The sequence below is a fragment of the Chelonia mydas genome, chromosome 9 (assembly GCF_015237465.2).
Source record: "Chelonia mydas isolate rCheMyd1 chromosome 9, rCheMyd1.pri.v2, whole genome shotgun sequence".
NCBI classification, from domain to species: domain Eukaryota; kingdom Metazoa; phylum Chordata; order Testudines; family Cheloniidae; genus Chelonia; species Chelonia mydas.
The window spans coordinates 89,335,324-89,350,935 of NC_057855.1; the positions used below are offsets into that span (position 1 = coordinate 89,335,324).

At 40.1% G+C, this 15,612-nt stretch overlaps 1 protein-coding gene across 4 annotated transcripts in view; it reads left to right on the plus strand.

Moving 5' to 3' along the window:
* The window catches only part of IL1RAPL2 (interleukin 1 receptor accessory protein like 2), a 544,020-nt gene extending 528,663 nt beyond the window's left edge, over positions 1-15,357 (plus strand). For all 4 annotated transcript variants that reach the window (XM_037909234.2, XM_043522683.1, XM_043522684.1 and 1 more), the window contains 2 exons: positions 2,233-2,403; positions 12,218-15,357. In XM_037909234.2, coding sequence (XP_037765162.1) covers positions 2,233-2,403; positions 12,218-12,915 — 869 coding nt within the window. In that variant the 3' untranslated portion in view covers positions 12,916-15,357. The remainder of the gene's footprint in view (positions 1-2,232; positions 2,404-12,217) is intronic.
* Positions 15,358-15,612: the final 255 nt, after the last annotated feature.

The following is a 15,612-nucleotide window of genomic DNA, read 5'->3' on the forward strand; positions in this document are numbered from 1 at the left end:
CGTGTGTTAAATACACACAGACACATGCACTTGTGTTTCCCAGGCAAAATGTTGTTTCTCAATAACAAGTTAGATTTAAAGCAATGTTCAGACATTTGTTAACCTTGAGTATTAACCTGATCTACATCTTGGCCTGATTGTTTTCATTTCACTCTACTTTAGAGCCAACGACAGTGGCCATCCCCGGGGTTCACTTTTCTACCTTGGCAAGGGCCTGAACTGTTAGCGGTGACATCTGCCTCCCTGATCACCCATTGGCTGTCCTCTGAACACCTTCTGGCAGGTTCCATTGTTGCCTGGTGTGGCAGATTTTGGAACAGTCTCCAGACCTGTCTGGTTTTAACCCTTCTGCTGCTGGTCTTCCTGACTCAGCAGTGCTGCCATCCTTGCCATTCTAGTCGTTTGCTGATATTGAGGAAATGTTAGGATATCAGTTAAACTAGATCCCATGCTGCTCTGGTGATTAGAGGCAGATTTGTTTCTGTTAAATGAGCCACTGAAGGTAATCACGCAAGACCTAGCTCATCATATCAAAATTTACCAGACTGTCTTAGAACCAATAGTTCACTTGAGCACCCTGTTTTCAGCGTGAAATCAATTCCACAGCTAAGCAAATAAATGTCCACATCTTGTCTGCTTTCGCTCATGAACCATAGTGGACTAGATTTATCTAAGGAATATTAGGAAAATAGCCATCATTTACAGAGCAGCACTTAATAAATCACATTCTCATCAATTATTTATCTTCCTTTAATACAAAATATTGATGAACTTTGACTCTGCTGTAAAGATTTTTTCCAGTTCTTTACAGAAAATTGGTGCTTAATAATCCCACTTTCACGTACTTCTCTTTTCACTACATTAACTATTTGATTTTTCATTTTCTGTAGGAAATGACAGCTGGTAGCCATCACTAGAGATCTTTCTGTTAAAACTTGACTCTTTCACATACGTATTTTTTCCACTATTTCTGAAATACTGTAGGGTTATAATAAAGGTAATGGCCATTAACTAAGACAGCATTACAAACTCCAAACATTAAAGTTGATGAATCAGGCCCAAGAAACCTCTGAAATTAGCTTAAAAATCATTAGATTTTTTTTTAATTAATTGGGGGGTTCTTTATATTTGCCTTTTGGGTTTTGTACTTACTCAAGTCATGATTTCAGGCTTCTTTCCACAAACACAAAGGCTAGGAACTTTTTTCTTTTAAGTGAAAGCTCAGATTTTCCCCTAATCACATGAATCCAGGAACTGGGGGTTTAAGAAAAATTCCAGCTATCATGAGACTCGCAATAACATTGCAAGATTTGGCTGCTCTGCTAAGATCCTGTAGTACGGTGTGGGTGAGTTGTCCGCACCTTATTCTTGTGTGGGCGAGTAGGCCAGGTGGGGGCAAGTGGCACAATCAGCCTTACCCTCTGTTGTACCCATTTTGCCAACTCAAGGGCCAGGCCAATTACACTGCTTCTTTAAAGTGCCACTTGGGGTGCAAGCCATCCCTCCACATTGATCAGCAGAGCTGGCCAGCAGCTAAGGGAGGAGCTTAAGTGAGTCAGGCAGTGAACTCTGGGAAAGTCTGGGTTTGATTAAGGCACAATAACTACTGGAGTGGTGGTGCAGCTCTGCACTTCCTCCCCACCCCACCCAACATACACCTGTACCAATCAGGCACAGTCTGGTCCTTCATTATGTATAAAGGACAAAGAAACCCAAGCTGCAACATTTGGACTTTCCCAAAGTCTGTCTGGGTGTGGGACAGTCTCCAATGCACCTGTTTACCTTTTGCTGAACCATACAAAGCCATAATTTACCAGCTCAGCATGTGAAGGGAAAAGAGGAAGTCACAGATGAGTGCTGTCGTCTTAAAACTTCTATAAAAAGAGTTGAATAAAATAAGGCTTATGAATACCCACCGATAAAGCCGTATGGAGTTGAAAGATGCATATAAAACCAGGAATAATTCACAATCTCTATTATGCAATATGGAGTGCTTGTGTTTCACCATTAAAAGTTTTTGGCATAATGCAGTGGTTTTTAAGCTTGATATTGAACAACCAGGAAGAACGTATTTTCACCAGTACTGCATTCCTTACATGTGCAAAACCCCCACTGACCTCATGGTAGGAGTTATGACACACAAGGGTTTCAGAACTAGGCCACAAGACAGTTTACCTCTGCCTAGTACATTTACAAACAGATGACTGCGAATAGGCTTTTGTTTTTCTACAGACAACAAGGAATACGACGCCTATCTTTCTTACACCAAAGTGGATCCAGATGCATTAGACTGTGATAATAACGAAGAGGAGCAGTTTGCACTTGAAATACTGCCAGATGTTCTGGAAAAACATTATGGTTACAAACTCTTCATTCCAGATAGGGACCTGATCCCTAGCGGGAGTAAGTACTTCTGAACTTTGGGTTTAATCCTGTCTGATGCTATTGGAAAGGCATGTGCTGCATGTTACGTACTGTACAGAGATAGTTACCATTCGTTCTCTTTGCAAGACTGCTTTCAGAACCTCAAGAGTTTCCTAAAATACAGCAAGGTGTGACCTCCGGCTTAGGGTCTGATCCTGCACCAGTGAAGTCAATGGGAATTTTGCCATTCACTTCAATGGGAGCAGGATCGGAGCCTTACGAAGGGGAATTCTGCAGAATGGTATGCCATAGTAAAAAGGCTCATTGTCAGACAAAAGTAATTGTCAGAGGCTGCTAGGAAGTGTGATCTGTGCACAGCGGATTGTTATTGTATCATTTAAAATGGGATTCTCTCAATAATTATCGTTCAAGCAATTACTTATTTGTCCACAGCAACCTTACAAATAAAGCATTTCCTATTGTCTTCTATTTTTTCTGATTTTACAGTGAGCAAATATTATACTTTTGTTTCCAAGTTAACAACATCAGTTGAGCCATTTTTAAATTAGAGTTTTGTCCAAGTGCTGCATTGAAAATGTGGACTGTGTGCATAATTCCACTTTTTCAAAGGGATGTGCACTGTTCAGTTATCTGATTCTGTTGCCCATTTCTAGTTAGTGAAATGCAGTTATCCATTTCAGATCAATTCCGCTGCAGTGTCTGAATATTCCGCTGCATGTGTTGATGTCTGTAACCACAGTGACACATCTATAGCTGTGTTTTTCCTGATTGGTTGTGGGACAAGTAAAAAATGACATTGTAATGTGCATAATATTCATGGATTCTGCATGCATGGTTTGTTTGCATTTATACCACATGTTTTTGCCAAATAGTTGAGATGCTCCTGCGAGAAATATGCTTTTGAATATTAATTTAGTTTGCAATGTCTGTATTCAGTTAGCTTCTACTAAGACATGTTAGAAAAGGGAAATCTGTACCTCTGTGTATGTGTTAATGTAGAAGAAACATAAACATAATACCCGACTATGTCTGCTCCTAAGTAGATGTACAGAAAGCCCTGCCCTACACTGAGGCAGTTATAATCAGCTGCTTTAGCAACTTGCCTGCAAAGGAACCTGGTAATGTTTTCCCAGTACAACCAACCTCCACCACACACCCCAAAAATTTAGGCACCTTATTCCTCAAGTATGTGGATGAGTTGGAGGCAGGGCCACGGCTTTACCACCTGCCCCCCCGCCTCCCTCCCCCTCCCCCCTCCCCTCTCCCCCCCCCCCCATCACTAGCTAGTCAGAATGCACATTGCCTCTTTGTTACACATGGAGCAAATGCTTCCCTGGTGTTTCTGAAGGCATTATAGCAGTCCCTGCATTTGCAGCCTGTAAGCTGTGGCTACTTACCCTGTCCCCACTGCAGTGCTCCTTTACCTCTACAAGCCATCAGATAGGGTCTGACCTTACACCACTGAAGAGCATTGCAGAATTGGGAGCTCAGCCCTTAGATTTTTGGTCCCTATCAGCATCAGCATATCATACTGCTTCTTAGCAGGAGTTAGAAAGGTCAAAACATTCCCTTCTCTCCCCAAAAGAAACTGTTAAATGGAATTGAAAGGGTTAAATTCCTAGGAAAGACTCTTCTTTCCTGGCTCAAAGTGCAAACCGGGAAGTGTACTCCTTCCTATCTGAGAAACGGTTACATTAATAGGTGAGATACTGTTGAGAGAAAACACAGATCTATTTGCCAAAAAAAACCCAGTGGGCTTGATCACTAGCAGGGATTATATTAAGTAACTGTGGTTCAGATACAGTCCGTGCAGCAGGGTTTGTTTGTTTTTTAATGTAGTAATAGTACAAAGTGAATTAAAGAGAGAGTTTAAATGTCCTTTTAATGATAAACATATTGAAGGCGAAGATTTATCTGACATGAGTCTGTTTCTCCCAGCTGCTGCAATAACTAGCGTGCAATTTTATTTTTGACTACCTGTCATTCAGACACTCAACAAATACTTGTCATCATTTTGGGTATTCATTTAACATCTCCTGGAATGCTCATTTTATGAACATTCACAGATGTAATATCTCTTTTCTCCTCTCCATCCTCTCTGCTTCAGCATTATGAAAAGGCTTGATTCTTTCATATGAACCTCGAGAATGCTTAATCAAACTTAATGATGACAATGCAGGATAAAATATGTACTTGAAATTAGCATGATTTGTGTGCCTGGGATTTGTGAAAAAAAGGAACTGTATTTCTAGAGGAAAACTTGGACTACTGTTAAAAAATATTCAGACACACAAACGTATGTCTTCCTGCATATATGTGTGGAACATACCTACTTGGTTGTTCTATTTAATATTGATCTTACATTACAAAGGGTTATCTATGGTAGATTAAAAACAGGACAGGCAAAATAGGCTGCACAATTTGTTTTTTTAACGAATCTCTCAAAAGCAACAGTGCGGCTGGACTATCTAGTTCTTAGGTGCAGATTCCTTCAGGGAAAAAAAGGGATTTATTTTTCTAGCGAAATGCTTTCATGTACTGTATTTTGTTATCTGATAGTGCAAATGACACTCAGTATAATGCAGCACTTTGCCACCAGATGATCGGGGTGTTTCTTCGTATAACTTTGCACATTTAAGATTATAAGATTCCAGTGCTATAGTCAATCGTGTATCCTTTGGAAGGCTGGTTGTTTAAGATAATCTCTGCAATTGTGAACTGCTGCCACAGGAGGGTGTCCATTATTGCTCTGACTTCCCGGCATGAATGCATACAGTTGCTCTCTGGACTGGGAAGTATCCAAGTATAGATTTGTTAAATAGTGTTTGATCGTTTATTTTGTCTCAGGGCATTTTTGAACAAACTGAAAAGCTTACCTCAGTAAAATCAAAGGGCAAGTTTGATTGTGGTTTAATCAAGTTGATTCTTAGCTTAGCCGCTGGGGGGGAAATAATAATAGTCTCTCTACGTGGAGGTCTTTAAGAACAGGTTGGACAAACACCTGTCAGGGATGGTCTAGGTATACTTGGTCCTGCCTCAGCGCGGGGGGTGGACTAAGGTGACCTCTCAAGGTCCCTTCCAGCTCTACATTTCTATGGTACTGTCTTTATATGCAGGATACAGAGCCAGATGGGCAAGCTACTCCGGGGGAGTGAATGGGCCATAACCTAGCCTCAGATGCCCAGCAGAGAATTCCCCTGTTGGAGAGGGAACTTCCTGTTGGTACGTCTGTGCCATATTCAAGCCCTGCATTTGTGCTCTTCGCTCTTGACTCTGGGGAGTGCTGGGGACAGGAAGGGCCATACACGGGGAGCATGAGCAGCAGCTGTTGTTGTCAAGTGGATTCTGGCAGCACAAATCAAAAGGCATCTTCCATTTTGGAAAGTGGGAATCTGTCTTGCAGAGGCCAGATCAGGCAAAGGCAGATTGCTGCTTACAGCAGGCTCTGCTTTCTGTGTTATTGATGCTTGATTAACAATAATATCATAGCAAAATACGAGTGATCTCTGCCTTACTGAGAGAAACACGGGGCGGGAGGAGGTGTAATGGAGTCTGCCTGTGTTGGGATCCCAAAAATCAAGAAGACCTATTTGTAAGTCTATTCCAATAAACTAACCGGGCGTCCCCAAACCTCTGACTTCCAGAAGCTAGAACTGGATAACAGGGGATGGATCACTCAATAATTGTCCTGTTCTGTTCATTCCCTTTGAAGCACCTGGCACTGGGTGTGGTCAGGACCCCTGGCACGCCGGGATGCTCGGCCGCAGCAGAGCCCCAGGCACGGGGCCGGCAGCCCGGAGGGACCCCACGTGCAGGGCGGCAGCCAGGACCCTGGGCGGAGTTTAACCGTTAACAGAAACCAATAACCATCAAGCTTGTCAGTTAACCAGTTCAACTCTTACATCCCTATTCTGTGGACAGTTATGATTTTCATTAAATGCCATTTTCTAATGGAAAAATGTTCCACCAGCTCTAGCTGTCATATGGATGCAATAAAAGCAGAAATCCCAAAGTTCTTGCTCACTGTTTTACTCAGTCCTTACTCAGAACATAATCATTGCCTGACTAAAGGCTTAGTAACTGAACAAGGATCACAGGGTTTCAACCTGTTTAGTGGCGTAAGTTCTATGACCTAGAAAACTTCCTGTAAATCTTGTTGTTGGGTAATCAGCTTGCCCAGAGGGACTCCAAGTTCATCATAATTTGATGAAGCTGAAGAATAGCGGAGATGACACAGAAGAACCCTTCAGCCATTGCATTATACAGAAGTAGGGGATATTAAACATTGGTCACTATATATTGCAAAGAGGAGACTGATGCTGATGGAATTATAATTGTCACAGAGGAAAAAGAAAATCAGCTTTCACTTCTGGGGTCCTGGATTGGTTACAATTTGAGATGGGCCTGGACCAGAACATAGGAACATACTTCAATCCCTTTCTCTCCCTATTCCCTACCGAAACCATGGAAAAGTCTTGATGTGTATCTGAACTTCATAACCCTGGTCTTACCTCTGTGACAGGCTGGATTAGAACCCTGAATACTGACACCCTCAAATGATGGGGTAGTTCATATCCAAATCCAGGTTGTGGATCCAAACTTCACAGCTCAGGCCCTGTTCTATGTGCAGTGCAAATTAATTTGTTAGTCCCCTGCGTAGTAGATGTGTGTCCACATCAGTCTGTGTAATTACGCTATAGTGTGTAGTTACCACACAGTTTGACACAATTTGACATGAATTGAACAAGAGATCAAGGGCTATAGTAAAAGGGCAACCCAACTCACACTTGTCCTCCTAACAGTTTAATAAAATCCCTCGAGATGCCAAAACCAGGATGAGCTGGTGCCATTTCATCCAGAATAATGCAATAAAGCACATTGGTAGCTAGCGGGCCCAGACTGTAGAGAGAGGATAGTTTTGGGGCTTGGACACTGGATTATAGCTGGCTCTGCCAACCTTCCTTTGTGACCTTGGGTAAATGATTTAATCTGACTGCCCCATCTCTACTATTTAGCCCAAGTGAAGGGAGAGAATATGTCTCTGCTCTCATCCTACTCTTCCGCCAGTAGATGTTATTGCCCTGTTAATTCCCACGTCCTTTTTCCAGGGGCTTGTGCTTGACCACTGCAAATGAGGGGAGGGAGTTGGCAGGCCCCATGCTATCCCCATTTCCCATATTCTTGTCCAGGCCTAACATACAGGCTAGCCATACAAGTTTTCTCAAGATAACTATTAGGAATAGGGCTTCCAAAAACCAAATGATCTGGGAGCATATTCCTCCCTGATATAACTCTGGCCATGTACCAGGGAGGATGTTTGCTTTTTATTCACTTTATTTACAGGTAGGGTGACAAAAGGGACCCAGTTCATTGAAACCAACTCAGCTGAACAATAGCAAACTGAGAGCTATAGGTTAAGAAGACAGGTCCAACATAATGGGGGATTTCCCCTCCGGCTTGTATTGTTTTATTTCATTTTTGTTCTACCACCTATTAGCAAAGCTGATTTTATAAAATGGAACTAATAAATACATTCGTAGAGATGTGTGCTGTATAAGGCAATAGATGGCTTTGGTATTTGAACTTTACGATTTCCTTTAGTGTCTGATGTGAGATCCTAAAAAAAAATCCTTATGTAATAACGCTACATTCAGAATACATAATACATACATTATAGTGCTACTGTATTTACCTTCCATTGTGTTTACTCTTTGCTTCTTTGCTTCTCTGTGTCAGCTCCCAGTCAAGTCTGACTCACAAATGCTAGATGGGAAATTACACAGCTTGCACGGTGAAGCTTGGTGTTCCCACTACCCCATTTCGGGTTACCGCTTGCTCTTTTCTTTTGCTACAAAGGGGAGTCCCGATTCTGCACACCAGAGGCTAATGTGTTTTCTTTTCACCTTCTTTAACTAGCTTATCCTGCCACTAAAGGAAAAATTCCTGTGCCACTTGAATTTTGAAGGGTTTGGGTTCTTTGTTTACTTTCTCATCCTCTTCTACAGTATGGTACCCACCAGCCAACACAGCTGACAAAATGGACCATGTGTTGCCTGAATCAGACTCATAAGTAAAATGTAAAAGATGCCTTTTGCCTATTTTAATCAATGTTAAACATTTCTCCTTCTGTTTTATTTTGTTTGATTGGCTTGGTTTGGTTGGAGGGGGATTCGGTTTTTTTCATTTTTTTGTCAGTGCCCATGTTACTTCACTGCCCTTTGAGAATCTTTATGGTCACAAAATGCTGCTGATCAAAAGCAGGTTCTCTTGATCGAGACAGGAAGCAGACTTTCCCCTTTGAACCTCACAACTTCCACGCCCAGTCCCTCTCATTTCTGGCCAGATCCTCAACTGTTGTAAATCAGCATTGCGCTGTTGAAGTCAATGCAGCTACGCTCATTTCTACCAGCTGAAGATTAGTTATGCCACTCCAAGAAATACAATTGCACTGAAGTAGTTCTATGTTGCTTTTGAAATTTGCAGAACGTTGTGATTATTTTTTTCTTTCCAGCTGGTGGTAGAATGGGCAGAGGAGAATTCCCCTACTTAAGTTTCACATCTGAAATGTTTTCTCAGAGCTCTGTTTCACAGATGGCATAAGAGCGACAGCAGAATATTCTGTGCCTGTTGCAAGAGAATCCCAGCCTGCCTGTTTCACCACAAGCGGGGGCATTACAGAGAGGGCAACAATGTTGGCTTTGTTTTAGTGCACGTTTTCCAAATCACAAGGCAAAGTTCCCCTGTAAAAATAAATGTGGTGGATAGATCCTGTGTTAGGCTCCAGCCTCTGTCCACCACCACCACAAGGGAACTGGACTCCAGCCATAACCTGACAGCAGAAAATTCTCCTGGAAGAAGAGACCTTCCTGGTGGTGTGACGCCGGTACAGCCAGCTCCTGTACCAGCCACCCAACCTAGCCCCACTTGGTGTGCTCAAGGGTGGGGCTGTGCAGATCCTCCACTGGTATAAAGCCCCTTAGGACCATAGCCAAGTGAGATAAGTTAGTGCAGCTCCAAGACTCCTTGAACTCACACAGGAATCTGGCTGGCACAGACTCAGGGAGTCACAGGCTGGAACTTGGCGTACTGCTGTGAAGATATTGGAATGATTGTGTATTTATGGGCCGAGCAGTTTCAAAACCTGCTTGCCTTTCCTTTGGGATGCATAGAAGGGTGCGTCTAGTTGTGTGCAAGCCACTATTCTCAATTCCATCCTCACTGCCCCAAAGGATCCCTTGTTCACTGGTCAGGTCTTTCTGTGACCCAGCTGCAGACTTGAGGTTTGAGAAAGGACTCTGAAGGTAACCTTGTAAGGGCTAATTCTAGTCGCCTGTAGAAAGAGCTCTAAATGTTGCAATGGCCACCAATTAAACTGCACACAACAATAAAGGAGAAACACAGAGGGGTGAAGAGCTCACATGGGGAAGCCAGGGTGTCTTTTTCCCCCCAGAGCACCTCTTCAGCTATAGAGGATATAAGAGCGAAGTCTGGTGAGTTTTCAATTGAATTGATATAATATTGGATTTATTGTTGCAATTAAAAATATCACTACAATTTCTTTAAGAAGATAAGTGCAATGGATTGATTTTTTTATGTGTTTTGTAACAGACATGGCATAGTACCTGCATAGCTATGCATAAGTATTAAACTGGATACGTGGGACTTTCTGGTAGTGACTGAACAACATCGGGTCCTATATAATAAAAATGGTCTTGTACACACCCGTAGTCTGAATTTCTTGAAGGAGGAATGGAAATGTATCAGGAAAGATGCATGATGGTTTGTTGTTTTGCTGTATCTTGCAGATCCAACCTCTAATGATGAAGCTTCCCACCTAACTTCTTTCTTTTTGGGAGCAGAAAGAAAAGAAGAAAATGAAGAGTCTGAGCTGTTGATACATTGGGATAATCTCTTTCCATTGTATTGAACATTGCTACCTTTCCTTAAGTTTTGTTTCACCAGTTCTGCTGATCTCTTTCCTGTTGCTTCTGATTTTTACTCGATTTTGATGCTGAATTTTCCCTTCAATAAGTGAATGTTTTAGAGAGAGCAATGTTTTCCCCTTAGAAAATATCAACTGAAGAAAAACAATTCAAAGAACTGTATATGCTGCATGAGTAAACTATCATAAAACCTTCACTAAAAAGATTGTTGCATAAACATTTGTACTGTATGTGTATGTCTTGACATTTTTGTTTGTCTGTAGGGTGTATAAAAATTTGCTTTTTTCACATGTGAAATAATTTCTTCTTGCTGCTAAGTGGTGAAATAAAACACTGGTAAAGGCAGATTTTATGCTAAATATACCCTGAGTCTCCTGAAATGAAGATATTTTTGAATGTTTGTTGGCCTGTTTTGTAGCTCTCTATCTGGTGGGAAGTGGTGTCAATAAGCATGCTGTGACATTTTGCCTGGGACTAGAAAAATAAGTATTACAGTAAAAGCCGTTGATCAATGAAGTGTACTGTAACCATTCATCCTGCTAGAGGTCAGTATGTGTAAGACAGATCCTGCCCTGTGCTGAGTAAAGGCCTGTTGTGTGCAGCTCCTGTGTCTAAGTCTTCATTTGTAACACATGCTTTCCCTCCTTTCTCAGACTGCATGCCTTTGAGTAGCATAGCTGTGAAGGACAGTTTGTGTAATAAAAAGTAAAAGTGAAGTGTTACCATCAAAATGATATGCAACCAAAGCACTTTTTTTTTTTTTCTGTTCTCACTATCTTTATCGCTGTTTATTATTTTTCTGGGCCTGATCCAACACCCACTGAAAGTCTTTCCATAGCTTTGAATGGGTTTTGGGTCAGGACCTCTGTAAATAGATGTAAAGAGGTCCATGTCAGATTACTTTCATTGGCCTCTCTCCCCCATTCTCCTTTGTTGGGCATATCAAACGCACAAATTAAGATTCAATCCCCAGAATATATTCTGGGGTGATAAATTGACCTTCTGAAACAGGAAGATGGTGAACAGCATCTCTGCTTACACCAACACCTTGTAAATGTTAGCATGCATAAATACTGTAGAATACGCATTTTCCTTGTCAGTGGTACCTCAGAAAATAAACACCTCTGAGTAATTCTACATTTGCTTACGTTTTCCATTTGTTTGGGGTTTTTCCCCCCATCATCTAATGAAGATTCTGTTAATTATCTCGTGTACGGAGAAGCATAGATTTGCAATACTAAAACAGATCATTGGACCTCCAAGATTGGTATCATTGGACCTCCAAGATTGTGGTCAATATGTGTAGAAGAAGGTAAAAGCTGCCCATGTTGCACCTTTCCAATAACATAATTTGTCCATGTGGTGATGGAGAATTCCTTCCCGAGCACCGGTTAGCTACAATCCATACACCCCAAAGCATCCTTGCATCCTTCCATTCTCTCCACCTTGAAGCATAAGAACTGATTACCTTAGCTTGCATCCCAAGAAATTTTAGTAATGGCCATAGCATGTGTTCTGAATTTTATACTTTACGCAAAAGTTAAATTGATCTAGAGCTAAAACCTTTCTGTGAATGAAAAACAAATATTGTAATTTGTATGTCACTGAAATGCAGCTGAACGGTGAGGAGGTTAAATCAGCCTTAGCTATACTGTGATTAAAATGGGGAAACATTTGGAGCTAGACTTTTTTCCTTTTCTAAATTTTATGTAAATAGAGAGATGTTGTATATTAATGTCCAATCATATTTTTATTGTAAAGCTCCATTAAATGGTGTGGGATCAGACCCTTAGTGAACCTGGGTATTTTAGTATACTTAATTGCAAGGCTAATGGTTTAACACAATGGACTTCTTTATTTTATTCTCTCTCTCTTTCTATAATTTGTAGCATACATTGAAGATCTCACAAGATGCGTTGAGCAAAGCAGAAGACTCATTATCGTGTTAACTCCAGACTATGTTCTCAGGAGAGGATGGAGTATTTTTGAGATGGAAAACAGACTCCAGAACATGCTAGTCAGTGGAGAAATCAAAGTTATTTTGATCGAGTGTACTGACTTAAAAGGGAAAGTGAATTACCACGAAGTGGAATCTTTAAAGCACACCATCAAACTTCTCTCAGTGGTCAAGTGGAAAGGACCAAAAAGCAGCAAACTGAATTCTAAGTTCTGGAAGCGCTTAGTCTATGAAATGCCAGCAAAGAAAAAAGAAGTTTTATCTCGGCGCCAAGTCCTGGACTCTGCAGAACAGGGACTTTTTGGAGACCTCCAAACTGTACCGTCTCTAGCTATGACAGGCGCCTCTGCCACTTTCGTAGCATCTCAAGCAGATCTAGCCGATTACCATCAAACGGATTCCATGCAAATGAGACATTATTGCAGAGGATACGAGTATGACATGTCAGCTGCAACAATGCCAATAGCTTCCGTAAGTAATCACCACACCTATTGTAACATACCCTTGACACTACTAAATGGACAGCTACCTCTTAATAATACCATGAAGGACACCCAAGAATTTCACAGGAACAACCCATTGCTACCTTTATCATCCCAGGAGCTTAGCTTCACAAGTGATATTTGGTAGTGAAGATGAGAACTCTTTTGAGATGCTTTCTGAGCACCATGAAGACAGATTTTTAAAGAACATTAAATTGATGCCACGGGGTGCCGAATCATATTTGAGGCAGAGGCACATTTACTCACTTTTGTACCTGAACTTTTTTGTTTACATTTCCAAATTACTGACAAAGGGGACCTTCTTTTGTAGTTCAATATGTAGTTCATATCATTTAATGTACAGTTTTCTTGATTCTTTGAAGGGGGAAACATATCCTTTGAGTTTAACGTATATGTTTTACAGCCTGGTATGGATGGAAGTTCAATACTGTATTTGATCTCCGACATCCATCTTTATGTAATGGCATTTCAACAATTTACACAGAATTTAAAAAAAAAAAGAAAGTATAAACTTTAGTACAGATTGCAAATTCTAAACTTAACATGCTATAAAAGAAAATATGTCTTTGTAGAGCACACTGGATGAGCCATTCTCAAAAGAAAACCTTAGGAAGCACTTCCCATAAGGTTGTCACAAGTACATTTTAGAAGATGCCCAGCTGATACAACAATGTGGATGAAGAGCTACGAGCTTTATCAATACAGTGCACAGTAACTTCAGAATAAATCCACTGCTCACGTCAGCATCCATTCATTTTGTTATTGAGGCATATCTTATTCCTAGCAGACGGTTAGCTGTGTGTTTTTATTAACAAATTGTGAGAATATTGTCAGCTGTTTAGGATGATTTCAAACAACTTTTCTGTGGTTTATTAGATTTCACAAATGTTACCGTTTTAAATGGGAGTTTTTAAACACTTTAAGTACAAACTTCATTGTCTGTTAACAAAATCATGATTTCTTAAAATCTCCTGACGTGTTGTAAGGTGTGTACTAATGGCCATGTACTTTTACATATTGTTTTCCAAAATTGAAACAGTTGCAATTTAAAATGTACACGTTACTGAGAATATTAGCAGTAGAAAATTAATACAGCAATATTCAGAGATCAAGAGCTAAATTATTCAGGTTTACTACCAGTATGACTTCAATTGCAGTGATAATCATCTGAAATGTAGTTATGAAAGAGAGAATATGCTGTCTCTATATCTACCTGTCAATTTATATATCTTTTACTATGGCTCAAGCACAAGTATTTCTTTTCGCAATGCTTCTAGCGATACGTTATGTAGATTGGGTTGCATAAGCAGCTCTTAAGGTCAGTTCATGCATCTCTTACTCATGGGAGTAGTGTATGTGTCAAATGAGAATAATGCTACTTATCCTTCTTGGTAAGCATTCTGAGCTCTAGGGATGACAATCATTCTCCAAGTCCTAAGTATCATTAATTAAATAATCGAGGAGTCTCATGGAAACCATTAGGATTTGTAAGGACTAATCACGTGATTAAGGGTTATAGAATTGGGCCAATGGAGACAACAGCGTTTGAAGAAAAAGTTCAAGGAACCAATTCTGCAGTTCTTAGCGAGGCAAAATTCCCATTGACTTTAGTGAGAGCATGCCCAACATGAGAGTTTTGCCTCCGTAAGGGCTGCAGGATAAAATCCAGAAATATGTGCATAGAAGGCAATGTTGCCCCCATTTTAATAGCCTTTTTAGTCTTGCTGCTTTTTGATTGCATAAGTTAAAGTTTGTACTCTGCACCTAGCTTCCCGTGGTTCAATCTGTAATCAAGGTATAGTAAATTCTCACATTTTGCAAATGTTTCTTAAATCATAAGTGCAGTAAAATTAAAATGAATACCAACTTAAGATCTAAAGAATTAAGTATTTGCCCAAAAGGTCATAAGAATGAACTCAAATGTGCAATAATCTGTCAAGTTCTGTATTTTTCCATTGCTTCTCTCACACTATTTATCAACTTTCTCTTGCACCCCTTCACACCCGTTATGAACTGGAATATTTTCATTCTGTTCTCAATAATACAGGTTTATTTTGTTTTTCTAAACATACATGCATTTGACACTAACATTAAACGTGGAAACCTAGAAATGATAGTCATTTATTACAAATGTGAAACTATAACTTACTCTTTTGTAAAGTTAAGTTCAACATATGTAGATATTTAATATAAATATTTTTCTATTGAGAAAGAAGGTGATTTTGCCTCCATTATAAATACATGTATTTAAAAAAATGAAATTTACAACATTTGCACTGTTTTATAAGTGTTACAGATTGTATTTACACTGGTTATGTTCTTTAATGCAAAGTGTAACTTAAAAAAAAACTAAAACAAAATTCTGCATGAAGAGAGTTGCATATGTTTAAGTGAAAAGCTGTACTTTATTTTCATTTTCACATGATTCTAAAATCTTCTTAATTCACATAGAATGTTCAGTGAGATTTTTAACCCTACTAGTTCTGTATTGAGCATGCAAACTCTGAAAACATATGCAGGTCTATCTGCCTCTTTTATTTACAACAATTAAACATGGGTATCAATGTCAGTTGCTTGGCCACAATATGTATCTCAGAGCAGTAGATACTCAAGAACAAAATGCAGCCACATTTGCATTGGGGTAACATGAAAAGAACAGGTTTGAACGCATTGTGTATTTATGTATCTATATATTTTAGTCCTAGATGACAAATCGCACTCTGCTTTTTGATCTGAGATTTACAATTGTGTATCACATACTGCTGCAACATATACATAACTTGGAACCTACCATACCCCTCTGCTTTGAGTATGGGAAAGGGGA